The sequence below is a fragment of the Taudactylus pleione genome, unplaced genomic scaffold (genome assembly GCF_031769625.1).
Source record: "Taudactylus pleione unplaced genomic scaffold, aTauple2 ptg000178l, whole genome shotgun sequence".
NCBI classification, from domain to species: Eukaryota; Metazoa; Chordata; class Amphibia; order Anura; family Myobatrachidae; genus Taudactylus; species Taudactylus pleione.
In genome coordinates, this window is record NW_028284580.1 from 6,198,913 (window position 1) to 6,226,576 (window position 27,664).

At 47.7% G+C, this 27,664-nt stretch overlaps 1 protein-coding gene across 2 annotated transcripts in view; it reads left to right on the plus strand.

Moving 5' to 3' along the window:
• Positions 1-11,218: 11,218 nt before the first annotated feature.
• Positions 11,219-27,664, plus strand: part of LOC148520038 (kinesin-like protein KIF19) — a 38,743-nt gene continuing 22,297 nt past the window's right edge. For both annotated transcript variants that reach the window (XR_015878880.1, XM_088475800.1), the window contains exons 1-6: positions 11,219-11,733; positions 12,113-12,193; positions 14,007-14,118; positions 15,037-15,124; positions 16,324-16,449; positions 18,845-19,024. Coding sequence is in view for 1 of the 2 variants with exons in the window: in XM_088475800.1 (XP_088331926.1) it covers positions 15,074-15,124; positions 16,324-16,449; positions 18,845-19,024 (357 nt within the window). In the remaining variant the exon portion in view is untranslated. The remainder of the gene's footprint in view (positions 11,734-12,112; positions 12,194-14,006; positions 14,119-15,036; positions 15,125-16,323; positions 16,450-18,844; positions 19,025-27,664) is intronic.

Below are 27,664 nucleotides of genomic sequence, written 5' to 3' on the forward strand. Positions count from 1 at the left end.
ATGGTTAAGGTCCTTACCTCTACTCACTGTTACTTGGCAATGGTTACATTGCCAAATCCGGACAACCTTGGCAAAGGTTGTCCGGATTTGGGTGGAAATAATTCCACACATGAGAAGTGGATTTTTTGGTCATTTGCCCAGACATGGCAACAATGGGATTTTTCACACCATGGGCAACAACTGTTGCCTGATTTACAGTTTTTACACAAACATCCTTCGCCATCAACATCCTCATCATCATCAACATCCTCATCATCCTTGTTGTTATCGCCAACTACATAAATATCCTCCTCAACCTCCTCGTGCAATTCCACAGAAGTATCCTCGATTTCTACATCAGAAGGCACACAAATGGTGGAAGGAGGATCCTCTTCAAGTACAGTATTAGAAAGGTCAGGCTCAAACATGGCAACCGTGGACACACTTGGATGCTCCTCTGGGATTTCAGAGCACATAGTTGGTTCCGGTGTCTTATTCATCTTAACAATTTACATTTTTTTGTAACTCTCCTACAAGCAGAGGGGCTTAAATTATCACTAGAACCACTAGTCATAAATAAACTAGGCCAAGGCATTATCCTTTCCTTGCCACTTTGTGTAGTGAATGGCATATTGCCAATTTTTTGTTTTTCTAAAGCTAACAGGGTAAAAGTTGATTTTTTTTTTAGCCTGATTTTTTGTCCTGACTTAAGCCCTGGTATATCGGCCTTCATAGATGACATTGACGGCCTTGCATCGTCATCATGACAGCTGCCGGCAGCTACAAGACTGGTATGTGGATCCTGCTATCCGGTCATGTGACTGTCCTCCATACTCATTACGCACACAACCACACAGAAAAAAAATTGTTGGTTTTATGTTTATTATTTTGGGCTGCAGCCCCTTGACAGACAGGAGCACAGCACCCCTGCACACCTACGCCGATGACAGGTGTGGCTAGCACGCACACAAAAAAATGGTTTATTTATTTTGTGGGCAGCAGCCCTTGACAGACAGCAGCACAGCACCCCTGTGCAGCTACACCGATGACAGTGACAGCCAGGTGTAGCTAACATGGACACAAAAAAAATAGTTTTTTTTATTTTTGGGCCAGACAGCAGCACAGCACCCCTGCACACCTATGTTGATGACAGGTGTGGCTAACACGCCACACAAATTTTTTTTATTTTTTTTAACACTGGGGTGAACCCCTGAAAAGAGACAGCAGCCCCTTAACAGACAGCAGCACAGTACCCCTGCACTGATGACAAGTGTGCCCAACACTAATTAATTTTTTTTTTTTTTTTTTACACTGGTGGTAGGTGAAGAGCACCCCCTGGACAACACAGCACTACAGCCAGCCAGCCCCTATGGACAGGACAAGTCCTGTCCATAGGAGCTGGCTGTTGTACAACGACTGCCAGCCAGCCCCTATGGGCATGAGAACAGCCAGCCAGCCCCTCTATAGACAACAGCCAGCCCTTATGGACAACAGTAGCCAGCCCCTATGCACAGCATCAGCGTGCAATTAACAATAACAAGTATTAAGTATTAACAACAGCACATCTCCTAGCTCCCTCTGTCTTCACTCTCCACAGCCGGAATGAAAAATGGCGGCAAATCGCGGGGCCTTTATAGAATACAAAACTCGTGAGAATCCGACAGCTGTATGATGACATTTTCCCTCGTTTTCAGATTCGAGTCAGGCGGGAAAAACCGAGCCGACACGTATCTGCCTCGGATCCCCGTAGTTCGGGTGGGTTCGGTTCTCAGGGAACCGAACCTGCTCATCTCTAATTCATAACTATGAGAACACGCTCCCTTTCTTTCCCTTCCTCCTGCCTCTTCTCCAGGACCTAAAGGCGCCCATACATGGTGCGATGGCACCATGCAAGGCGACAGGGGATCTGACATCTGACATATAGGGCGGTCCACATACACGGTGCGATCGGGTGGCCGACCGCCAGATATGCCAGTTCCCCCTCCCTCACCTGTATAGCAATGCATGTGATCACACATCGCATCCCCAGATCAACTGATCCTGCAAGAAGATCTTGGGATGCAATGTACAACCCACGGGACCGCGGTTTGTCCGATATCATGCCTATACACGGTGCGATATAGTAGCCGAATCATACCAATCCGTCGGTTTGTCTCAAACCAGGGCATAACCTCAGAGACAAACTCGCGGCTCGCGAGCTTTTGTATCTGCTTTATAAGGAGGAGCCCGCGTCGGCGCCATTTCACTCCGGCTGTGGAGAGTGATAAGGGAAGTTGGGTAGTGTAGGGCTGGTGCTGTCTGCTGTGTCCATCTGAGCTGGTGCTGTCTGCTGTGTCCATCTGGGGTGCTGCTGTCTGCTGTGTCCATCTGGGGTGCTGCTGTCTGCTGTGTCCATCTGGGCTGGTGCTGTCTGCTGTGTCCATCTGGGCTGGTGCTGTCTGCTGTGTCCATCTGGGCTGGTGCTGTCTGCTGTCTCCATCTGGGCTGGTGCTGTCTGCTGTGTCCATCTGGGCTGGTGCTGTCTGCTGTCTCCATCTGGGCTGGTGCTGTCTGCTGTCTCCATCTGGGCTGGTGCTGTCTGCTGTGTCCATCTGGGCTGGTGCTGTCTGCTGTGTCCATCTGGGCTGGTGCTGTCTGCTGTGTCCATCTGGGCTGGTGCTGTCTGCTGTGTCCATCTGGGCTGGTGCTGTCTGCTGTGTCCATCTGGGCTGGTGCTGTCTGCTGTGTCCATCTGGGCTGGTGCTGTCTGCTGTGTCCATTAGGGCTGGTGCTGTCTGCTGTATCCATATGGGCTGGTGCTGTCTGCTGTGTCCATCTGGGCTGGTGCTGTCTGCTGTGTCCATCTGGGCTGGTGCTGTCTGCTGTGTCCATATGGGCTGGTGCTGTGTCCATATGGGCTGGTGCTGTCTGCTGTGTCCATTTGAGCTGCTGCTGTCTGCTGTGTCCATCTGGGCTGGTAGCATGCTGCCTGTGTCGTCAATCGCTGCTGCCTCGGTCAAGGGTGCTCCGAGCCCCAAGTTGTGGGCAAAAAAAAAATCTATATAATAAGTGTATTTTTTTGTGCGTGTGCATTAGCCGCACTTATTCAGACAGCAACCTAGTGCTGCCTGTGTCCTCAATCGCTGCTGCCTTGGTCAGGGCTCTGGGCCCAAACTTCTGGCCCCAAAAAATAAAAAGTGTATTTTTTTTTTCTGTGTGTTCGTGTGCGTTAGCCACACTTATTATCAGACAGCAGCAACCTAGTGCTGCCTGTGTTGTCAATCACTGCTGCCTTGGTCAGGGCTTCGGGCCTAAAGTTCTGGACAAAAAAATAAAAAGTATAAAATCAATATTGTGAGGTGGTCAAAATTTACTGCAAATGACTGGAAATAAATGTTATTAAGGTTAATGTACTGCCCCGCACTAAGTGTCTGACAAATTTGGAGCAGCCAGCATAACCAATACTCTATCTTCCAATTACCCAGTCAGATGTGATCTGAAGAACTGAGTTTATTATTCGATAGAGGAACTTGCGTGGAAATGATAATTAATGATAAGTGATGATATGACAAGTGATATGATGACAAGTAATGGCAAGTGATGTAAACAAACAATAAAAAGCGATTACTATATATACATGGGAATGCAAGGCAAACATATACATAACATGGGATATGCAAACAACATGAAACATACAGTATGCAAAGTACAGGCTGCAATGTCACATAGTACAGCTAACATGCATTACTGAGTAAGCAGATCTACCATTATGATGGCACAGTTGAAGTTTAGAACTCACCATCGGAGGCTGTACCAGGTTGAGCATATGTAATGGTGCCTGTCTGGGACCATGTGAAAAGGAAAATGGCTGCTTACAGCTCCTTTAGCCCAGAATGCATTGCTAGACTGCTATGGAATGTTAAGAAGGACAACATAGATCAGATTTAAACTGCTGCTGTCCTGACCACTAGGTGGGGCTGATAATGTGAATAAGTGTAACATAACAAACCCTATGCTGAAGGCATGGCAGTTAATAATACTGTAGGAACAAAAACATGCCCAAATTATGTGGTTTTACCTGTTTATATCATTTTTTGAAAAAAGATCCAGATCAAAAACCAAAACACACAAGGGTGGTTTTGCAAAACCAGATCCAGATCCAAAACACGAAGGAGATATAGATCCAAAACTGAAAACAAAAACAAAATACGGGGGTCGGCGCACATCCCTAGTGTGTACCCAGCATTATACTGCAGGGGGAAGACAGCTGCAGCTGTCAAGAGCAGGTTAGAGACTGCTGGGCCAGCAGGAATGATACGTTCATCATGTTGATATATCACACCACACCCGCTTCACACACACACTTACATATATGTGTATATATTTATACATACACACATATTACATTATATATATAATGTATGTATATATACACACATATATATATATATATATATATTAGGGGTGTGCACCGGCCACTTTTCGTGTTTTGTGTTTTGGTTTTGGATCTGGATCTTTCTTCGTGTTTTGGATCTGGATTGGTTTTGCCAAAACCACCCTTCCGTGTTTTGGGTTCTGGGTTTTGTGTTTTGGATCTGTATTTTTTTTAAAAAAAGCATAAAAACAGCTAAAATCACAGAATTTGTAGGTTTTTCTGCTCCTATGCTATTATTACCCTCAATAACCTTAATTTCCACTCATTTCCAGTCTATTCTGAACACCTCACACCTCACAATAGTGTTTTTATGTCCAAAACGTTGCACCGAGGTAGCTGGATGACTATGCTAAGCGACACGAGTGGGCGGCACAAACACGTGACCCATCTAGGCGTGAAACTGCAGTGGCAGACAGGATGGCAGTTTGAAAAACTAGGCCCCAAACTGTACATAATGCAAAGAAAAAAAAGAGGTGCAAGATGGAATTGTCCTTGGGCCCTCCCACCCACCCTTATGTTGTATAAACAGGACATGCACACTTTAACAAAGCAATCATTTCAGCGCCAGGGTCTGCCACACAACTGTGGCTGAAATGATTGGTTTGTTTGGGCCCCCACAAAACAAGCTGGCAATTAATGTGTCCCTGCACAAACTGGCTCTATGGAGGCAAGATGTCATCCTCATCCTCCTCATCCACCGATTCCTCACCCTCTTCAGTGTGTACATCCTCATCCTCACAAAGTATTAACTCGTCCCCACTTGAATCCACCACCACAGGTCCCTCTGTACCTTCTGGAGGCTGGTCTCCCTGGAAGAGCTGATAATTCATTTTGATGAACATCATCTTCTCCACATTCTGTGGAAGCAACCTCCTACGCCTTTCGCTGACAAGGTTCCCGGCTGCACTAAACACTCTTTCGGAGTACACACTGGAGGGGGGGCAACTCAGGTAAAATAGAGCCAGTTTGTACAGGGGCCTCCAAATTGCCTCTTTTTCCTGCCAGTACAGGTATGGACTGTCTGCCATGCCTACTTGGATGCTGTCACCGATGTAATCCTCCACCATTCTGTCAATGGTGACAGTATCATATGCAGTGACAGTAGACATGTCAGAAATTGTTGCCAGGTCCTTCAGTCCGGACCAGATGTCCAAACTTGGTCCTGCCTGCCCTGCATCACCGCCAGCGGGTTGCTTAGGATACCTAAGTTTTTTCCTGGCAGCCCCAGTTGCAGGAGAAAATGAAGAAGGAGCCGTTGACGTGTCACGTTCCGCTTCAGCTGACAGTGTGTTCACCAGCAGGTCTTTGCACCTCTGCAGGCTTGTGTCGGCCGGAAAGAGAGACACCACATAGGCTTTAAACCTAGGATCGAGCACGGTGGCCAAAACGTAGTGGTCTGATTTCAACAGATTGACCACCCTGGAATCCTGGCAAAGCGAATGAAGGGCTTCATCCACAAGTCCCACATGCCGAGCGGAATCGCTCCGTCTTAGCTCCTCCTTCACTTTCTCCAGCTGCTTCTGCAAAAGCCTGATGAGGGGAATGACCTGACTCAAGCTGGCAGTGTCTGAACTGACTTCACGTGTGGCAAGTTCGAAGGGCTGGAGAACCTTGCACAACACGGAAATCATTCTCCACTGCGCTTGAGTCAGGTGCATACCCCCTCCTTTGCCTATGTCATAGGTGGATGTATAGGCTTGTATGGCCTTTTGCTGCTCCTCCATCCTCTGAAGCATATAGAGGGTTGAGTTCCACCGCGTCACAACCTCTTGCTTCAGGTGATGGCGGGGCAGGTTCAAGAGTGTTTGCTGGCGCTCCAGTCTTCGGCACGCAGTCGCTGAATGGCGAAAGTGGCCAGAAATTTTTCGGGCCACCCAAAGCGTCTCCTGCACGCCCCTGTCGCTTTTCAGAAAATTCTGCACCACCAAGTTTATTGTGTGAGCAAAACATGGGACGTGCTGGAATTTGCCCAGATGTAATGCCCGCACAATATTGGTGGCGTTGTCAGATATCACAAATCCCCAGGAGAGTCTAAGTGGGGTAAGCCACTGGGCGATGATTTCCCTCAGTTTCTCTAAGAGGTTGTCGGCGGTGTGCCTCTTACTGAAACCGGTGATACACAGCGTAGCCTGCCTTGTAACGAGCTGGCATTTCTGAGATGCTGCTACTGGTGACGCTGCTGCTGTTGCTGCGTAAGGTGATACATCTACCCAGTGGGCTGTCACAGTCATATAGTCCTTAGTCTGCCCTGTTCCACTTGTCCACATGTCCGTGGTTAAGTGGACATTGTGTACAACGGCATTTTTCAGGACACTGAGGACACTTTTTCTGACGTTTCTGTACAGTCTCGGTATCGCCTGCCTAGTGAAGTGGAATCTAGACGGGATTTGGAACCGGGGACACACTACCTCCATCAATTGTCTAAATCCCACTGCACTAATGGCGGATACCGGACGCACGTCTAACACCAACATAGCAGTCAAGGCCTCAGTTATACGTTTTGCTTCAGGATGACTGCTGTCGTACTTCATCCTCCTCGCTAAGGACTGTTGGAGGGTCAATTGTTTAGTAAAAGTAGTGGTCCTACTTCCTCTCTGGGATGATGAACGACTCCCAGCAGCAGCAACAGCAGCAGCGGCAGCAGTAGGCGTAGCAATGCAGGATCCTCCAGAGGAATCCCGGATAGGAGAGTCAGTCATGCCAGTGACATGGCCTGCAGGACTACTTCCGATCCTGACTAAGGAGGAAATTGACGAGGAGGGAGTTGACGGTGTGGTTTGCAGGCGCTTGGATACAACGGGATTTAGGTGTCCCTGGACTGCTTACGGTCTTAGCCAAAGTTTCTGAACTTGACAGTAACTTTTTATGAACGCGCTGCAGGTGCCGTATAAGGGAGGATGTTCCTAGGTGGTTGACGTCCCTACCCCTACTTATTTCACCTTTACATATGGTACATATGGCAAGACAGTTGTTGTCCGGATTTGGATAGAAATATTGCCAGACCAAAGAGGTGGAATGTTTGGTCTTCTGCCCAGGCATGACCGTGATGGGCTTTTTCATCCCACGGACAACAACTGTCTCCCCCGGAGCCTGATTTAAACAAACCACATCACCATCAGAATCCTCCTCGCCAACTTCCTCCTCAGCGCCAGCTACACCAGTATCCTCATCCTGTTGTACTTCAACAGTGCATATCAGCAAGTGGACTGTGGGTGCTCCTTTCAGCACTTGCAGGGGGCGTGCAAATGGTGGAAAGAGCCACCTCTTCCCGTCCAGTGCTGGGAAGGTCAGGCATCGCAACCACCACCACACTTGGACTCTCCTTGGGGATTTGTGATATCTTCTTAGAAAGCACAGTTCTTCGCTGTGCTTTTGCCAGCTTAACTCTTTTGATTTTTTTAGTGGGAGGAGGGCTTCCATCGTCATGTGAAGCTGAACCACTAGTCATGAACATACTAGGGATCGACCTTAGCCGTTCCTTGCCACTCCGTGTCGTAAATGGCATATTGGCAAGTTTACGTTTCTCTTCAGCTGATTTAAATGTCTTTTTCAAGGTCATTTTCCTGAACTTTGCCATTTGGGATTGTATGTGCCCTCTACTATGACATTGGGCATCGGCCTTGGCAGACGACGTTGATGGCATGTTATCGTCTATGTCATGACTAGTGGCAGCAGCTTCAGCACTAGGAGGAAGTGGTTCTTGATCTTTCTCTATTTTATTTTTATCGGAGAAAGTTTGGTCCTCCATTTATGTTATATCGATTTGATATATACGTGCGGCTAAACACAGAAAATATTTTTTTTTTTGGTTTGGACTGGAGTGTACTTTGTGGGTTACAGCACCCTTTAACGGTCAAGCCAGCCGGCCCTTTACTTATGACAAAGGCGCACGCTTGGCACTACTTTGTTGATGCACGTGCGGCTACTGCGCACACAATTCACAAACACAGAAAATAATTTTTTTTTGGTTTGGACTGGAGTGTACTTTCGGGGGTTACAGCACCCTTTAACGGTCAAGCCAGCTGGCCCTTTACTTATGACACAGGCGCACGCTTGGCACTACTTTGTTGATGCACGTGCGGCTACTGCGCACACAATTCACAAACACAGAAAATAATTTTTTTTTGGTTTGGACTGGAGTGTACTTTCGGGGGTTACAGCACCCTTTAACTGTCAAGCCAGCCGGCCCTTTACTTATGACACAGGCGCACGCTTGGCACTACTTTGTTGATGCACGTGCGGCTACTGCGCACACAATTCACAAACACAGAAAATAATTTTTTTTTGGTTTGGACTGGAGTGTACTTTCGGGGGTTACAGCACCCTTTAACGGTCAAGCCAGCCGGCCCTTTACTTATGACACAGGCGCACGCTTGGCACTACTTTGTTGATGCACGTGCGGCTACTGCGCACACAATTCTCAAACACAGAAAATATTTTTTTTTTTGGTTTGGACTGGAGTGTACTTTCGGGGGTTACAGCACCCTTAACGGTCAAGCCAGCCGGCCCTTTACTTATGACACAGGTGCACGCTTGGCACTACTTTGTTGATGCACGTGCGGCTACTGCGCACACAATTCACAAACACAGAAAATAATTTTTTTTTTGGTTTGGACTGAAGTGTACTTTCGGGGGTTACAGCACCCTTAACGGTCAAGCCAGCCGGCCCTTTACTTATGACACAGGCGCACGCTTGGCACTACTTTGTTGATGCACGTGCGGCTACTGCGCACACAATTCACAAACACAGAAAATAATTTTTTTTTTGGTTTGGACTGGAGTGTACTTTCGGGGGTTACAGCACCCTTAACGGTCAAGCCAGCCGGCCCTTTACTTATGACACAGGCGCACGCTTGGCACTACTTTGTTGATGCACGTGCGGCTACTGCGCACACAATTCACAAACACAGAAAATATATTATTTTTTTAGCACTTGGGGGGAGCACCCCTGATGGACAGAGCACCCCCTGGACAACACTGCAGCACTCCTTTAGGACTGGGACACTGCACAGGACTTTGGAGTGGACACAGCCCCTATGGAGAACTGACTGCACAACACAGTCCAGCCAGCCCCTATGGACTTTGAAGTAGTGGACACAGCCCCTATTAACAACAGCAGCACAGCACAACACAGCCAGCCCCTATGGACTTTGAAGTAGTGGACAACAGCAGCACTACACTACACTACACAGCCCTAACTCCCACCCTCCTTCTTCACTGTCCACAGCCGAGTGAGAAAATGGCGCCGACGTGGGTACCTTATATAGGATCCAAAACCCGCGAGACTCGGAAGGCGGGATGATGACGTTTTGCCTCGATTTCAGATCCGAGTCAGGCGGGAAAAGTCGAGCTTGATTCGGATCGGACTCGGATCGGGGGGCTCGGGGGGGTTCGGATTTCAGAAATCCGAACCCGCTCACCCCTAATATATATATATATATATATATATATATATATATCCAATTGTTTCTTCCATGCATAGGAAATAACAGAGGGCACTCACCAGAAGTACAAAATTCATGCTTTTTAATTCATCACTAGCAAAGGAGTTGTCGACGTTTCAGTCCCGGAGGACCTTCTTCAAGACATCAAAACCATAGTGCATAACATCATAGTGCATACTATCACATCACCAGATCAAGTACATAAATGTAAAAATCAATCTCCACTTAAACCCAGAATAATCACACATAACGCAACTCACCCTAGAAGCCAGGGATATACATCATGCAGAGCAGCTGCGGAGACCGGAAACAAGCTGCTCTGCATGATGTTTATCCCTGGCTGATGAATTAAAAAGCATGAATTTTGTACTTCTGGTGAGTGCCCTCTGTTATTTCCTATGCATGGAAGAAACAATTGGATATATATCGTGACCATTTCTGTGGTTTGAGGATTGCACCCCGCAAGCTGAATTTAATAGATATGATGTGAGTGCAGGCTATGGATTGATTATATATATATATATATATATATATACATATATCTATGCTCCTGTTCTCCTGTTCCCACCTTAACACCTATATATAAAGATAGATAATCTATTTAGAATTTTTATATATATATATATATATACACACACACATATACTCAGGACCTGTGTGATCATGACATGCTTGGCTGTTTCCCTTCAGTAGTTAGGAGCCTCAGCCTGCCATACACAGCTTTGGAGTAGGACTAGGATGGTATAGGGGGCGGAGCTTCATATTACTTGGGGTTTCGGCGGGACGGAAGTGGACGGAGCTTTGGGCCAACTGACCAGCCGAGAGGAGAGGGTGTTATTTATCAATGAGCTGTTAGGTGGTAACGGGCGGCCGGGCGGTGATTGAACTGGGCTGTTGGTGGTGGTGACAGGAAAAACATTATTTTTCCTGTCTGCACCGCAGTGTTTTCTGTGGGCCTATTTTCGATGGGAGGCCTGGAGCTGTAGCTCCACCTGCCCCATTATTAATCCGGCCCTGGTTAAAAGGCACAATGATCCCTGTGCACTTTCTGAAAAGTAATCAATTTTATGACACGCCTCTCAGATGTAGCAGTACACACCCACTTTACCATGTGCTTATAGGTGCTACTTTCACAATTTCCCTGAAATGCATTTTCAAAAGTAGGCAAGTATGCATAAGAGGTGCCAAAATTTGAATACGGACGTATATGCACATTTTATAGTATGTAGATGCAGTATGAAATTACGTATCTAACTCAACACAGTAGCTGTACATCCAACACTACATGAGCCTCACTCTGGGGGAGATGTACTAAGCTCTGAAAAGTGATAAACTGGAGAGCAAGAAACGAACAGCCACTCACCTCCCAACTGTCATGTTACAGGCTGTGCTTGCAAAAATGACAGTTGGGAGGTGATTGGCTGGTGGTTTATCACTCTCCACTTTATCACTTTTCAGAGCTTAGTACATCTGGCCCATTGTATGTTTCCACAGATACATAGTGTGGGCCTGAATGTATCACAGACACACACAGTGCACAGATAATACCCATCACTGCTGTGTGTAATGATTACATTTCTGTTCATCACAATTATGTGTTTTGATTTACTGACATATAGTTATCACATTGTATTTATTATTAACTCCCAGTGCCCTGCCTAAGATACATGGCAGTCTCCCCCTGCCAGGGCACCTAGTGATGTCATAGTGGCAGATGATGATGTCACTATTGGAGGTGTGATGGGTATAATAAGGCAGCTGGATGTTTCCTGTGTCATATCTGATATTGCTGGACTAGTGACAGTACAGATATTTCTCTTCTCATTTCTGAGTGGATAAAATGATATTACGATGAAGAAGGTGGAAAATAACCATCCTAAGGACCATCAAATGACTGTAAGTATCTCTTATAGAGCCATGGACTCACTTTATTACTGATGGGTAATGGTAATAGGTCACTATCATATGATTTCATATAAGTTCAGGGTAGATTTAGATACATTAGTTTTTAAAACTCTGTATTTATATTATTTGCTATTGAATATTAATGTGTTTTGCTTAGTAGCTCTCCAGGCTTTCTAATATGTATGTTAATGTTCTGATTTCAAATTATTTAAAATAAAAGCAAAAATATTGTGAAATGCTGTTATACCAGGGGAAGTGCATCTATATCACTGTTTGGTTTGCTTTATATTAGTGTTTTTGCCACTATAGGGAGATAACCTTGGCATTAAAAATCCTGCATTGTTCTTATGTCTGTTTCATTATTTCTCAGGTCGCTCTGCGCATCCGTCCAATTAATAGGACAGAGGCCAAGAGCAACGCCCGATGCATTATACACCAGCTCAGGCCACAGGTAAGAAAATGCTAATAACATTATTTTAGTTTAAACAACTGAATTAGTTTAACATTAAACACAATTAATTATACAGTTGTTTTCTTACCAATACATTATTCTTACATTTATTTGTTGTTTAAATTTTACTTTATATAGCACATTTATTTATATGATTTTTCACGATATACATATATATATTTATATCTTATATCTGAGTTTATAAACATGATAAAAAGAAAATGTTTTGCTTTGACTATCTAGGTGGAACACTATCCACAGTCCCCATATACCCAAAAGCAAATCAGAGTAATGACCTGCTGCATACATAGTGCCAGGTGTTACCTCTCTGTGTTACCTCTCTGTGGGGAAATCATGGACCATTGCTGGACTATGCAAATGCTGGACCTGCTGCAAAACACCATTGCAGGGCTCCTAAGCTGCTCCTCCCTCTTAGTAACCAGCTGAATATGGGCCTGATTCAGAGTTGGGAATAGAGGGCCTGATTTAGACCCGCTCACGAGCGCTGAGCGCTCGCAAGCGGGTCAATGTTGGCCCAGTGCGCATGTGCATGACGGAGCCGGCTCCGTCGTGCGCATGCCCGAGACCCGGATAGTGACGGGCAAACCGTCGCTCCGGGTGTCGTACCAAAGGGGGCGTGCTGTCGATGTTGAGTGACAGCACGCCCCCTTTGGTGGGTGGGCCGGGGGCGTGGCTGCCCAGATGGAGGCGTTCCCATGGGAACGCCTACCGTCTAGGGCCGGCCCCACTGACATCACAAGTGATGTCAGTGGGAGTGCTTTCGGCTCTGTTTAAGCTGAAAGCACTCTTGGGCTTGCGGCAACGAGACCCTACCACAAGGGTCTCATTGCAAGCCCGATGGTCACGATGGTCTTGACCATCGCGACCATCTTCCTGGCCGCTCGCTATAGCTGTGGGTGGTCACCCACAGCTATACGAGGGGCCAGGAGGCCGCTCTAAAAATCAGGAAGGACGGCCCTGATTCAGAGCGAGCGCTCTGTCAGAGCATCCGGCTCTGAATCAGGGCCAGAGAACGATATCTCTCAACTGTGAACCTGAACAAACCATGTTACAATGCAAGGGGTGTAAATACATAAATTTTTTTGCATGTAGGCTAAATACTGGCTGATTTTACATGTAGCCCACAAATACTGCACAGCTTTATTATTACTCTACAATTTAGATGTCAGTTTGGAAACACTCCTCCCAAATCTAAATCTCTCTGCACATTTTAAATCTGCCCCACCTGCAGTGCAGCATGGTTTCACCAAGATGATCAGTTGAGAGAGATGTCTCACTCTATTTCCAAGTCTGAATCAGGCCCTATGTTTGTTAGACAGGGGTGTGACCAACAGACCAGTAGGAAGTGTGGTGAGCTCTCTGCTTGTAGCTTCCTATTGGTCTGTGTGGTCACACCCCCTCTAGGCTGCACCAGATATTGCTATATCCTCTGAAGTTAGTGTGAGGAGAAGATGTGTCTATGTTTACACTGCAGAGAGGCCGGACAACATCTTCCATCTCACCCTATCTGCCCAATCCAGGGCTCTCGGTTCAGTAGGGGAAAAGATGTCATGCACATATTTTATGGACAGTAACATATGGCAATTCCCTCCAATAAGGAGGTTATGCTGAGAATTGTAGTTCCACAATAGGTAGCAAATCACTTGAGATACAATCCTAAGTTATTATAATATGTGAGTATGCTTTTATCCATTAATATAAACCGGACTTACTGTAAGATCTTCTCCAGCCGCAGAGGTGCTTGTAGGACCTGGTGACATATAGTGAACATGTGTCTTCTCTTTCCTTACAGACAGTACTACTGCAGGACCCTGGTGAGGCTCCTGGATGACGTCCTGCGTTGCTGCAGGACCAGGGAGAGGACATTCACCTTTAATGAGGTGTTTAGTCAAACAGCTACCCAGGTGATTGTAATCCTGAAATATTTACAATGAATAATAAAAGTTAATAGTATATATAATTCAGTACTCAGGGCATACTTGCCAACTCTCCCTCATTGTCAGGGAGACTCCCTGAAATAGTAGCAATCTCCCTGTCTCCCTGAAGAGTCTACCAATCTCCCTCATTTCATCCTTACCTCCATTATGAAGCTGTTATATTAAAAAACAGAGATATATATACATTCAAATGGGATCATTAGTGTCATTTCCTTGCATTGGTTATTAAAAGGCACAATGATCCCTATGAATTTCTGAAAAGTATTAGTGTGTTTTCATCAACAAACAGATCTTACTAACTGCTTTTGGGCTGGTTTACATTTGGATGTAAGTCAGGTTTAGGACACGCCTCTCAGATTTATCAGTACACGCCCACTGTAAGACGCGCTCATAATTGTGGCTTTCAAAATCTCCCTGAAATCCTTTTTCAAAAGTAGGCAAGTATGACTCAGGGACATCTTATGAGAGGAGGGTTCCTATGTGCAGTCTCTGAACGGGTCCCCCCCGAAACCATTGTACGCGAGGTGTAGTCTCTGGTACTGTGCCAGAGCCTAGTGTGCAGGCATACTGTATATCTCTGGGAAACTGGTGCCACAATGTAGATTTATTTTGAGGCAGCTGCATGGTAAGTATATACAATGAGTGTATTCAGTATGGTGTGGGTCCCCCTGGACTCAGGTGCCCACGTGCGCCACATACCCTACACCCATTATACATGTAAGGGAGTAAAATAGTGCATGAGAAGAATTTATCATCATATGTGAATGTCTCATCAGCCAGTAATGCTTGTACAGTTGACATTTGTCCTTATTCAGTATAGGGCATACTTTTAATTTTTTTTTGCATGAATGCTTATGTAGCATTAATAATTGTGTCTCATTTCAGGAGCATGCCTATCAGTCCACAATGAAGAACGTAGTGGATGATATCATCTCGGGGTACAGTGCTGCTATATTTGCGTACGGCCCTACAGGTAATATTAATGTTATTAAATACATAAGTCTAATTGTTTATATTGTATGTGTAAAAGTAATGATCTGGTGAAATGAGTGGTGGTAAAACATGTGACCATCTGTACTGTTAATAATAGTGAGCTAGTAGTTTCCTTACGGGCTGTGCAATTATCCAAGTGGTTCCAGAAAGTGAGGCAGGCACATGGTACAAACAGTAAACTGGAATATCTGCGCTAATGAATAATTAGGAGAATTGATACAAGCAGATCACCACCAAGACAAGAATATGAAAAATATAAACAATTTAATATAATAAATAAATAATTTGACCGGTCAAAATAGCAACAAACATAATACAATCACATACAATAGTTAATCAATTTAATTTAATTTAATTTAAATTAATTAAATTAAATTTTGTTAATTTTAATACTGTTTACTGTTTATACTTTGGTACACCTGGTCGCCAGGTGTAATTTAGTGTGCTACCACAGGCACACTGTCTGTATCTGCTGCTCTAATTAGAATATTCACTCATATAGATGGTTATTTATTAACTTATAATTTATGTGGTTTGTGGTTTAATAATCTATATTAGCGCTTAGAATTTGATCATTGGTACATGACACATGCTGGGTCTGAGCACTGAAACCTCAGTTAGTGATGACAGATACAGAATAATAGATGAACATTTAAATTGAAAACATCCAATAAGAGCACAAGTCATAGTTCTTAAGTATAACTGTTTATTTGGGGCATGGTAATAGCATGAGAATGGTGACAAGTGTGGTAGTTAGAAGGTAAATCTCATTTACCAAAATATTGTTATAGATTTGGTCTATAGTCTAACAATATATTACACTATATCTGTACTGGTAAAATTGTATTGGATCACATAACTATGTCACAGTGTTGTTTTGTGTTTAATAAAAAGACCCCAAATGTGTATATATTAGAATTTTACATAGCATCTTCAATTATGGGCCTGATTCAGACCCACTCGCAAACGCTATGTGCTCACAAGCGAGTCGATGGTGGCCCAGTGCGCATGCGCACGACGGAGCCGGCTCCGTGGTGCGCATGCGTGAGACCCGGATAGCGACGGGCAAACCGTAGCTCCGGGTCTCGTACCAAAGGGGCGTGCTGTCGATGTTGAGTGACAGCACGCCCACTTGTGCTTGTATTGCAGAGTGTGAATATTCTTTCATTACATTTTCAGGTCTACAATGAAACCGTTCGGGATCTGCTAAGACCGTCCTCTGGATGTTTGAACCTTAGAGAGGATCCCTATGGCAACACCAAGATAGAAGGGATTGCAGAGTTCTTCCCCAGCAGTCCTGAAGAGGTGACTATCATTAGTCTGTGCTACCCTTGTGCAGCGTCCATGCTTCACCACTATCATCCCTGTCTATATTATTATTATTATTATTAGGGGTGAGCGGGTTCGGATTTCTGAAATCCGAACCCCCCCGAGCCCCCCCGATCCGAGTCCGATCCGAATCAGGCTCGACTTTTCCCGTCTGACTCGGATCTGAAATCGAGGCAAAACGTCATCATCCCGCCTTCCGAGTCTCGCGGGTTTTGGATCCTATATAAGGTACCCGCGTCGGCGCCATTTTCTCACTCGGCTGTGGACAGTGAAGAGGGAGGGTGGGAGTTAGGGCTGTGTAGTGTAGTGTAGTGCTGCTGTTGTCCACTACTTCAAAGTCCATAGGGGCTGGCTGTGTTGTGCTGTGCTGCTGTTGTTAATAGGGGCTGTGTCCACTACTTCAAAGTCCATAGGGGCTGGCTGGACTGTGTTGTGCAGTCAGTTCTCCATAGGGGCTGTGTCCACTCCAAAGTCCTGTGCAGTGTCCCAGTCCTAAAGGGGTGCTGTAGTGTTGTCCAGGGGGTGCTCTGTCCATCAGGGGTGCTCCCCCCAAGTGCTAAAAAAATAATATATTTTCTGTGTTTGTGAATTGTGTGGGCTGTAGCCGCACCTGCATCCTTAAAGCAGCAGCGACAAGCGTGCGTCTGTCTGTTAAAGGGTGGTGACACCCTCAGTGTGCTACACAAACAATTAAAATATTGTTCTTTTTTTTTCGGTCTTTGTGAAATGTGTGGGCTGTAGCCGCACCTGCATCCTTAAAGCAGCAGCGACAAGCGTGCGTCTGTCTGTTAAAGGGTGGTGTAACTCTCAAAGTGCTCCAAAAAATAAAAAAACTATTTTTTTAATGTGTTTGTGACTTGTGTGCGATGTAGCCGCACTTGCATCCTCAAAGCAGCAGCGACAAGCGTGCGTCTGTCTGTTAAAGGGTGGTGTAACCCTCAAAGTGTGCTCCACAAACAATAAAAATATTCTTTTTTTTTTTCTGTCTTTGTGAATTGTGTGGGCTGTAGCCGCACTTGAATCCTCAAAGCAGCAGCGACAAGCGTGCGTCTGTCTGTTAAAGGATTACATCGGTGACAGCATCCAAGTAGGCATGTCAGACAGTCCGTACCTGTACTGGCAGGAAAAAGAAGCAATTTGGAGGTCCCTGTACAAACTGGCTCTATTTTACCTGAGTTGCCCCCCCTCCAGTGTGTACTCCGAAAGAGTGTTTAGTGCAGCCGGGAACCTTGTCAGCGAAAGGCGTAGGAGGTTGCTTCCACAAAATGTGGAGAAGATGATGTTCATAAAATGAATGATCAACTCTTCCAGGGAGACCAGCCTCCAGAACGTACAGAGGGACCTGTGGTTCCAGCAGGGACGAATTAATACTCTGTGAGGATGAGGATGTACACACTGAAGAGGGTGAGGAATCGGTGGATGAGGAGGATGAGGATGACATCTTGCCTCCGTAGAGCCAGTTTGTGCAGGGACAGATAAATTGCCAGCTTGTTTTGTGGGGGCCCAAACGAACCAATCATTTCAGCCACAGTTGTGTGGCAGACCCTGGCGCTGAAATGATTGGTTTGTTAAAGTGTGCATGTCCTGTTTATACAACATAAGGGTGGGTGGGAGGGCCCAAGGACAATTCCATCTTGCACCTCTTTTTTTTCTTTGCATTATGTACAGTTTGGGGCCTAGTTTTTCAATGCCATCCTGTCTGCCACTGCAGTTTCACGCCTAGATGGGTCACGTGTTTGTGCCGCCCACTCGTGTCGCTTAGCATAGTCATCCAGCTACCTCGGTGCAACCTTTTGGACATAAAAACACTATTGTGAGGTGTGAGGTATTCAGAATAGACTGGAAATGAGTGGAAATTAAGGTTATTGAGGTTAATAATAGCATAGGAGCAGAAAAACCTACAAATTCTGTGATTTTAGCTGTTTTTATGCTTTTTTTAAAAAAAATACAGATCCAAAACACAAAACCCAGAACCCAAAACACGGAAGGGTGGTTTTGGCAAAACCAATCCAGATCCAAAACACGAAGAAAGATCCAGATCCAAAACCAAAACACAAAACACGAAAAGTGGCCGGTGCACACCCCTAATTATTATTATTATCATCTTTTATTTAAGGCACCACAAGGGTACTGCAGCACTGAACAAGGGGGATACAAATGACAATAGGTTATATAAGTAACTAATACAAACAGGTTGCTGTCTGTAAAGAACCTATTAATGAATTAGTGAATGAATAAACAGAGCCCATGACTATGTGGTCGCTGGTGTAGTGACCCTGCTGTAGCTATAACACATGGGCAAGTGTAACTTTATGAGTTGTTTTGTGTAACCACAAGAGTGTTGGTACATCTTTATTACTTTGTTTTTCAGGCCATCGCATTACTGAATAAAGGGAATAAGCGCCGCTGTAAGGCAGCCACAGCTGCCAATAAGAACTCATCCCGCTCCCATGCTGTTGTACAAGTCACCGTGAAGCAGATGAGCAAGGATGGAGTGTGCACGAGCCGGCTGTACATGGTAGACCTGGCGGGATCAGAGCGAGCATTCCAGGTATCACTTGTATTTTACATCTTATTATCATTTCTTTGTATTTCCCCTGCAATGCCAAAGAGGTAACTGTCGTAAGAGTTTGCCATCCTTCTGCAGTGTTCATGCTTCACCACTAGTCATCAGGGGGAGTCTGCACTTTGGTGTCACCCCCTCGGTGGGTGACACCCGGGTGCGGTCCACACATCCCGCACCCCCCTTGTGATGCCACTGAGTACTCCCTAAGCATGGTCTTTCTCCCCTTACAGCAGTGATTCCCAATCTGTTACTAGCCACCACCCCCTTGGTTACATACATTTATGTCAGTGACCCCCCCACCCACTGAGACCTTATTCTTATCAAATTATTTACATTTTTGACTAAAGTAATTTTTTAATTAATAACATAAACTAGTATCAAATAATGATACTAGTAATGGAATAAATTTTTTTTTAATAGCTTGGGTTAAATTACATGCAATAAGAAAAGCCAATATCACTAACTAAAACTAAGGTGAATGGGATTAACTGTCTTAGGACACAATTGAAGTAAATTGTGTAATTCGTTTTATCATACAAAACTTTGTTTGTACCACATCCACACTGTGACTGAAGCCAGATGTGTTTTCATTATCTTTTCTTTCTACATCAGGGTCCATAGGGTATCCACAGGATACCTTGAGGTATAGGTGATGATGTCAGGCATCGGGCACCATAGAGTTAAGTTTTCAGCCTCCCAGGATGCACTAGGGTCCCCCTCCTATACCCCACCCCCGAGCCAAGGCACCTCAGTTTCGTTGGTGCCCGGCTCGGAGTCGGAGCACCTGCTTAGAGGGGGGCTAAGGATAGCCCCTGAAGTTTTCTTTGAGGCAGCTGTGGCTGCACATCTGGAAGTACAGCATGGATAGTCATTACTGACGTCCATGCTGTCTCCCCTACACCCCGCCGGTACCAGAACGCCGGTACTGATCCGGGAGATGCTGGTAAGCAGGGGTGGATTGGGAAATGAAAGTGGCCCTGGAAAAAAACAAGAAAGAGTCCCTATGCGCACACGCCGGCCCAAAAGTGGGTGTGGCTTTGCGGCAAGGGACGTGGCTTTGTGGCAAGGGGTGTGGCCTTGTGTGAAATGCTATGCCCGCAAGCTGGTCTCCTTGTTTTCATCATACTGTGGACATGCCCACTGCTCTGGGAGCTGATGGATATGCCCCCAGTCCCTCTCACCAGAGAATAAACACAGCATGTGAATAAGTATTTTCTTACCTATATGATTTCTTTGCAACTCTGGATAAATTGATCCTCCCTGGACAGGCAGTGTCCTCAGTCAGTTTCCACTATTCATGCAGGAGATAACATGGTCCGGAAGCCGCCTGTTAGCGTAGGAATAAATCAACATGCAACAGAGGTTCTCACCAGTACCATCCCCCTGTATCTCACCAGCATCATTCCCCTGTCATTCTCCAATACCATCCTCCTGGGACTCTCCAATACATCCCACTGTCCAGCTGCAGCTACTCTTTGCCCCCAGAACCATCTCCTCTGTGCTCCCAGTGTCAACCCCCTCCCCACATCACAGCATCCTCCCGCAGCACAGCAAAACCCTCTCCCTTCATAGCCCCTCACAGCACAGCCCTCCCCATCACAGCCCCCTCATAACACAGTCCTCCACACCACAGCCCCCCTCAGCACAATCTCCCTCATATGACAGCCCCTCACAACATAGCCTTCCTCACAACACAACCCCCCTCAACACAGCCCCTCACAGCACAGTCGCCCGCATAGCACAGACCCTCTAACAGCACAGCCCGCTCACAGCAGAGTCTCCCTCATATGACATCCCCCCTCAGAGCAAAACCCGTCATTACAGCCTGTCACAGCACAGCCCCCCTCATCACAGTCCCTCATAGCACAGGCCCCCATATCACAGCTCCTCACAGCATAGTCCCACACTCTCCCCACTTACTCAGACCCCCCACATACAGATCTGTACTCCCCTCCCTCAGCTCCCCCCCCTCACACACACACACACACACAGCGCTTAACCATACATAGATTCCCCCCACTAACACAGTTCAACTACCCTCTGTACACAGATGACCCCCCCAGACCTCACCATAGATGTCACCTAGACGCGGGGGGGGGGGGGGAGGCAGGAATCATCTGCTGAGCTGGCTGCAACACGTTGAAGAGATCAGTGGTTCCATACTGGGGGCGTGATGTGGGCGTGGCCACAGCATCGAGCACTGCTCCGCCCACACCAAGCCCCCTGTCTGAAAGCACTGATCTCTTCAATGTGTCTCAGAAGGTAATCCCCCCTGAGCCCCCGCAACTAACACCGACCAGGCTGCCTATACGGTAATGTGCAGGGCTGGCAAATGTGTGTCCAGCAGTAAGCACTGAGCACATACCTTCGGCCCAAAGGTATGTGCTCAGTGCTTACTGCTGGACACACATTTGCCAGCCCTGCACATTACCGTATAGGCAGCCTGGGCTTCGGCAGTTGTCTGTCACTCACCCGCGGACCCGCTCCACTTCCTCACTCCTCATCCCTCGATGACGCCATCGCCGACGACGGGCAAGCTGGGTGGGTGGAGCTTTAATAGGCTGGCCTCTCTTCTCGCGAGAGAAGCTCAGCTGCGCAGGCACACTGTAAAGCACACATTGTACAGGGGCCGGGTGACGCGAGTCGGGGGGCGGGGCCACTATTGAAAAGCGGCCCCACAACCAATCGGCCCACCGGGATTCTTCCCGCAAAAAGTAATGGCAATCCGCCCCTGCTGGTAAGCATCTGGGGTCACGGCTAGCGGTGACCCCAGATGTTTCGGACCATGGCCGGATTCAAGGGGGCAGCAGGTAAGCAGCAGGGTCCCGCGGTTGGTCCCTGCTGAACACATGGTCCAAAGTCCCAAGGCAGGGGGCTCCCTGGGAACTGGCTGCAGCATGGAGCCAGGTAACTAACCTGTGCTTCCACTACCCCCCTCGGACAGCGGACCGCAGCTGAGCGGTAGCGCTGCGGCATCCCAGGGGTTAATTGCATACCAGGGGAGCGCGCCTTCCCTGTACACAGCCGGCGCCTCCCCCGCTGCACACAGCCCTCTCTGCGCTGCTGATTGGCCTGTGGCAGCGCTCCTCCCCCAGGCCGGCCTCCTCTCTGTTCCTCGGTGGCCATCTTTGCAGAAGCATGGTGGAAGCTGCTGATCGGTGGCATCACGGTCTGGGTCCCCCGGCATACCTCTCCTCCATTGACTACAGGTCTGTGTATGCAGCACTGTGTTCTACCAGGCTCTGTGTCTGCGTAGTTGAGGAACAGTGCTGATAGTGCAGGAATTAATTTCTTCTGCATTGTATGTGACTTCTACTAGCGTCTGCTGCCTGTACTTTCACTTTCTACTGTCAGCCATTTTACTGGCCCTGCTCTTCTTCTGCTAAAGCCCTTGCAGTGCGGTGATTGCAGGGTGGTTCTCCCACTATACTAACGAGTATCAGTGAGGGGGTCACATACTTACCATCATGTCTGAGAGTGAATTTCCTCTCCAGCTTATGTGTACTAAGTGCAATGTACCAATAGCGCTATGTCGGCAGGGTTATTTATTGGCGCGGCCAATTACTGTCACGGCTCCGGTACAGGAACCTCCCTGGGCTTGTTTCGCTAAAGCACATACAACCCTAGTGGTCCAGTTAGCTCCGCCACCAGCGTTTTCCCAGATGGGATTGTCCCAGCTGTCAGTGGTGTCGTCACCCATGCAGGGGTTCCCGAGACAACTGATGGTACCCCACAGTTTCCTTATTTCCCCTCCCCAGGTTTCACAGGAGCCTGCGTGGGTTAATTCACTGACAAATTTGGTACAGCATTTGTCGGACGTGTTAGGGGAGTCTGTGTTGCGGCCACATAAGCGGCCTGTGGCGTCTCTGTCTGCTCCTTATGAGGATGACGACGGGACGTCCAATGATGGTGAGATTCTGTATCTATCTGACCAAGAACCTCTCCGTACTAAAGAGTCGGACGCTAAGTCCAAGGTTTATATTCCTGGCCTTATTCGGGCAGTCTGCACAGCTTTAGTTATTGAGGATGACGATCCTCCGGTGTCCAAGTCCAAATATGCCTTTTTTAAGGATATTAAGGGTGACGCCACAGTGCTTGCTCTTTCGGGTCAGTTAGTAGACCATTTAGAGGAGGCATGGAAACACCCTGGTAAACTGTATCTGCTTCAGAGGCGCTTAGCGGTGGCTTATCCGTTTGCGGACAATTATTTTTCTAAGTGGGAATCCCCTCCACAGGTGGATTCTCATGTGACACGCCTAGTCCGAAGTGCCACATTGCCCATGCCCTCCATGTCCTCCTTGAAGGATGCTACAGACCGCAAGGTGGAGATCTACCTAAAGTCCATTTATTCCCTCATGGGGGGGGGGGGCATCCAGACCGGCTATGGCCGTATGTTGGGTAGCCAGAGCTATGGAGCGCTGGGCTGATAGTTTGGAGGCGTCTTTGGATTCCGACTGTTCGGCTGAACAGGCCGAGTTGGTAGGCAATATCCGGGATTCGGCCACTTACATCAATGAAGCGGCCTTGGATATCAGTACCCTAACATCTCGGATTTCTTCGGTAGCTGTTGCTGCTCGTCGCACCTTATGATTGCGGTCTTGGAAGGCGGACGCTGATTCCAAAAAGGGCTTGGAAGCTTTGCGTTTTAATGGAGAAGTCCTATTTGGTCCGGATCTGGACAAAATTATAGCCACGCTGGCGGCAGCCAAATCTGCATGTCTCCCGTCTGCTGCGGTCCCTTCCAGTTTGGATACGTCGTCCTTTCGGCCTTACAGGGCCCAGGGTAGGCCTAAAGCACAGTCTTTTCCCCGACAGGCTGGCCCCAAAAAATCGTCCAAGCCCCGGAAACAGGCCTGGAGTACCAGACGTCCGGCCCCTAAGTCAGATGACAAACCTGCAGCCTGACGGTCCAGGCCTCCCTTTGGGGGATCCTAAACTGGGAGGCTGCCTGCTACAGTTTGCCCAGTGTTGGTCGATAACCATGACAGACAATTGGGTTCACGTGGTGGTTTCTCACGGGTATGCCCTCTCCTTTCGGCACAGGCCCCCATCCAGATTCTTCACCACGGGCCTTCCATTAGACCGGAATAAAGCCGTGGAACTGTGGAAGGTTTTGCACACTATGCTCCAGGCTGGAGTTATAGTGCCTGTTCCATTCTCCCAGAGGGGCCAGGGTTTCTATTCCAATCTATTTTTGGTGCAGAAACCCAATGGGTCATACCGTCCGATTCTCAACCTCAAGGCCCTCAACAAGTCCTTGTGGATGCCGCGTTATTGGATGGAGACCCTACGGTCCATCATTCTGGCGCTGGAACCTGGGGATTACATGGTGTCATTGGACATACAGGACGCTTACCTGCATGTCCCTATTCTTTTACGCCATCAACATTTCCTCAGGTTTGCAATCCGCAAGGATCACTTCCAGTTTCGGGCGTTACCTTTTGGCCTGGCGACAGCACCACGAGTGTTCACCAAGGTCATGGCGGCTTACCTGCGGCTGCAGGGAGTCCGCATGTTGCCGTACCTAGATGACCTTCTGTTGGTAGCAGGATCTCCACAGCTCCTTCTACGCCACTTGGACCTGACGATTGCAGTACTGCAACGTCACAGCTGGTTAATAAACTGGCAAAAGTCCACCCTGATCCCGTCTCAGAGGATTCTGCACCTCGGAGCCTTATTGGACTCCAGACAACAGAGGATCTTTGTGACGGGGGAAAAGATCTCTGCCTTACAGTTGAAGGTGCGCAGTTGTCTGCAGAGTCGCCGAGTGTCTCTGCACTCGGCGATGAGGTTACTGGGCTCCATGGTGTCAGTATTCGACATGGTGGAATATGCCCAGTTTCACTCCAGACCTCTGCAGCAATTGATCCTGTCCAAATAGAATGGACTGCCTCAAAGTCCCAGACGATGGTGCTCACTCCGGAGGTTCATCTGTCCCTAGCCTGGTGGTTGCAGACAACCTATCTCAACAAGGGTCGTCCGTTTTGGGTGGCGAACTGGGTCCTGTTAACAATGGACGCCAGTCTTCGGGGCTGGGGAGCGGTCACGGGTCCACACTTGTTCCAGGGCAGGTGGACTCAGGCAGAACAGGAGCTTCCAATAAACATCTTGGAACTCCGCGCAGTTTTCAATGCTCTCCAGCAGGCACATCGGGTTCTCCAAGGTCACCCCGTGCAGGTCCAGTCGGACAACGCCACCACCGTGGCCTACATAAATCGGCAAGGAGGAACCCGAAGTCGGGCGGCACTCGTAGAGGTATCCCGCATCCTGGTTTGGGCAGAGCGCAATCTCCGAGCCATATCAGCAGTATTCATCCCGGGAGTCCTCAACTGGGAGGCGGACTTTCTCAGTCGCCAGGACGTTCATCTGGGGGAGTGGTCTCTGCACCAGGATGTCTTTCAACTTCTGGTGGACAGGTGGGGTCTTCCAGAGATAGACCTCATGGCGTCACGGCACAACAACAAGTTGCCGGTGTACGGGTCTCGAACAAGAGACGAAAAGGCGTCTCTGGTGGATGCTCTGTCCGTCCAGTGGACGTTCCGGTTTGCTTATCTCTTTCCTCCATTTTCCCTTCTTCCACGGGTAATCCGGAAATTCAAACAGGAAGGAGGGACGCCCCTGTTGATAGCTCCCGTGTGGCCCAGGCGGCACTGGTTCTCAAACCTTCAGAGTCTGTCCGTGGACATTCCTCTGCGGTTGCCGCTACGACTGGACCTGCTGTCACAGGGTCCTTGTCTTCACCCAGACCTGACTCGGCTGTTTTTGACAGCGTGGCTGTTGAGACGGCCATGTTAAGGTCCAGGGGGTTTTGCAGCTCTGTAGTACAAACTATGCTAAGAGCTCAGAAATCATCTTCTGCAAGGATATACCATCGTGTATGGCATACGTTCTTCCAGTGGTGTTGACCGAGAGGTTACGCCCCTCGGGAGTTCCGTCAGTCTAGAGTGTTAGCTTTCCTACAGGCGGGACTAGGCCATGGGCTTCGCCTTGCTTCTCTGAAGGTGCAGGTGTCTGCCCTGTCAGTCTGGTTCCATCGTAGGATTGCTGCAATCCCTGATGTGTGCACCTTTATGCAAGGTGTTCTTCGAATTCAGCCGCCTTTTGTTTCACCGGTGGCACCTTGGGATTTAGCTGTGATCCTGAGGGCTCTCCAGGTACCGCCGTTTGAACCACTGGGCTCAGTGGACCTTAAATGGCTGACAGCTAAAACAATTTTCCTTCTGGCCATTGCTTTGGCCAGACGTGTTTCTGACTTAGGGGCTCTCTCCTGTAGCCCCCTTTCCTGTTTTTTCATAGGAACAGGGCACTGCTGCGCACTCCTGAATTTCTTCCCAGAGATGTTTCACGTTTCCATATCAACGAGGAAATCGTTGTGCTGGCTTTTAACTCACCTGATCTTTCAGTGGGTGAGGCCACTTTGGACGTTGTGCGGGCCTTAAGGATTTATGTTGACCGCACTTCTTCGTTTAGGAAGTCGGACGCCTTGTTCGTCCTCTATGGCTTTCTTAAAAAGGATTGGCCTGCTTCAAAGCAAACTTTGGGAGGTGGATTCGTATGGCAATTTCAGAAGCTTATCTTCATGAAGGCCTTCCGGTTCCATCCTCTGTGAGGGCTCATTCCACTAGGTCTGTAGGTCCTTCGTGGGCAGCTCGACGTGGTGCCTCTGCAGTCCAGATCTGCAAGGCTGCCACGTGGTCCTCTGTCCATACCTTTGTGAGGTATCACGCGTTTGACACCTTTGCCTCTCAGGATGCTTCCTTCGGGTGGCGGATTCTCCTTTCAGGACAGGAGCATCCCCACCCTTGAAGGATACTGCTTTGGGACATCCCCAAGGTATCCTGTGGATACCCTATGGACCCTGATGTAGAAAATATGAGATATGGTAAGAACTTACCTTTGTTATCTCTATTTCTAAGAAGTCCATAGGGTTCCACAGGACTCCCACCCTGTCGCACCTGTGTTGCAGATGGGCTTTACTCTGGTCACCGGTTTTTCCATCTCCCTCTGGTGAGAATGTGATTCTTGTGTGTGTCCAGATCTTTTTTCTCTCTCTTCCTTCTCCTCCTCCGGCCTATGGCTTGGTACGTAACTGAGATGCCTTAGCTCGGGGGCGGGGTATAGGAGGGGGGACCCTAGTGCATCCTGGGAGGCTGAAAACTTAACTCTATGGTGCCCAATGCCTGACATCATCACCTATACCCCAAGGCATCCTGTGGAACCCTATGGACTTCGTAGAATAAGAGGTAAGTTCTTACCATATCTCATATTATTTCTATGCCAGAATAAGAACACTGGCCAAACCATGAAAGAAAGTGGCTATATAAACCGCTCCCTTCTGCCCCTAAGGAACTGCATTATGGCGCTACGCAAGAGACCAGGCGGCCATATCAACTATCGGGACAGCAAATTGACCTGGCTGCTAAAGATATGTTATTACTCTGAGATTTCGTACACACATATGACCATACAACTGTACCTGATGTCAGGGACAGTAATAAGAGAGAAGGGCCCTGTGTGCAGTCTCCATGCAGGCCTCCCCCTTCTCTTACAGGCACATGCACTAATTATACTCTGGCACTGCACTTTCTCTACTGGGCACATGCAGGACTTTGGAAATATGGCACC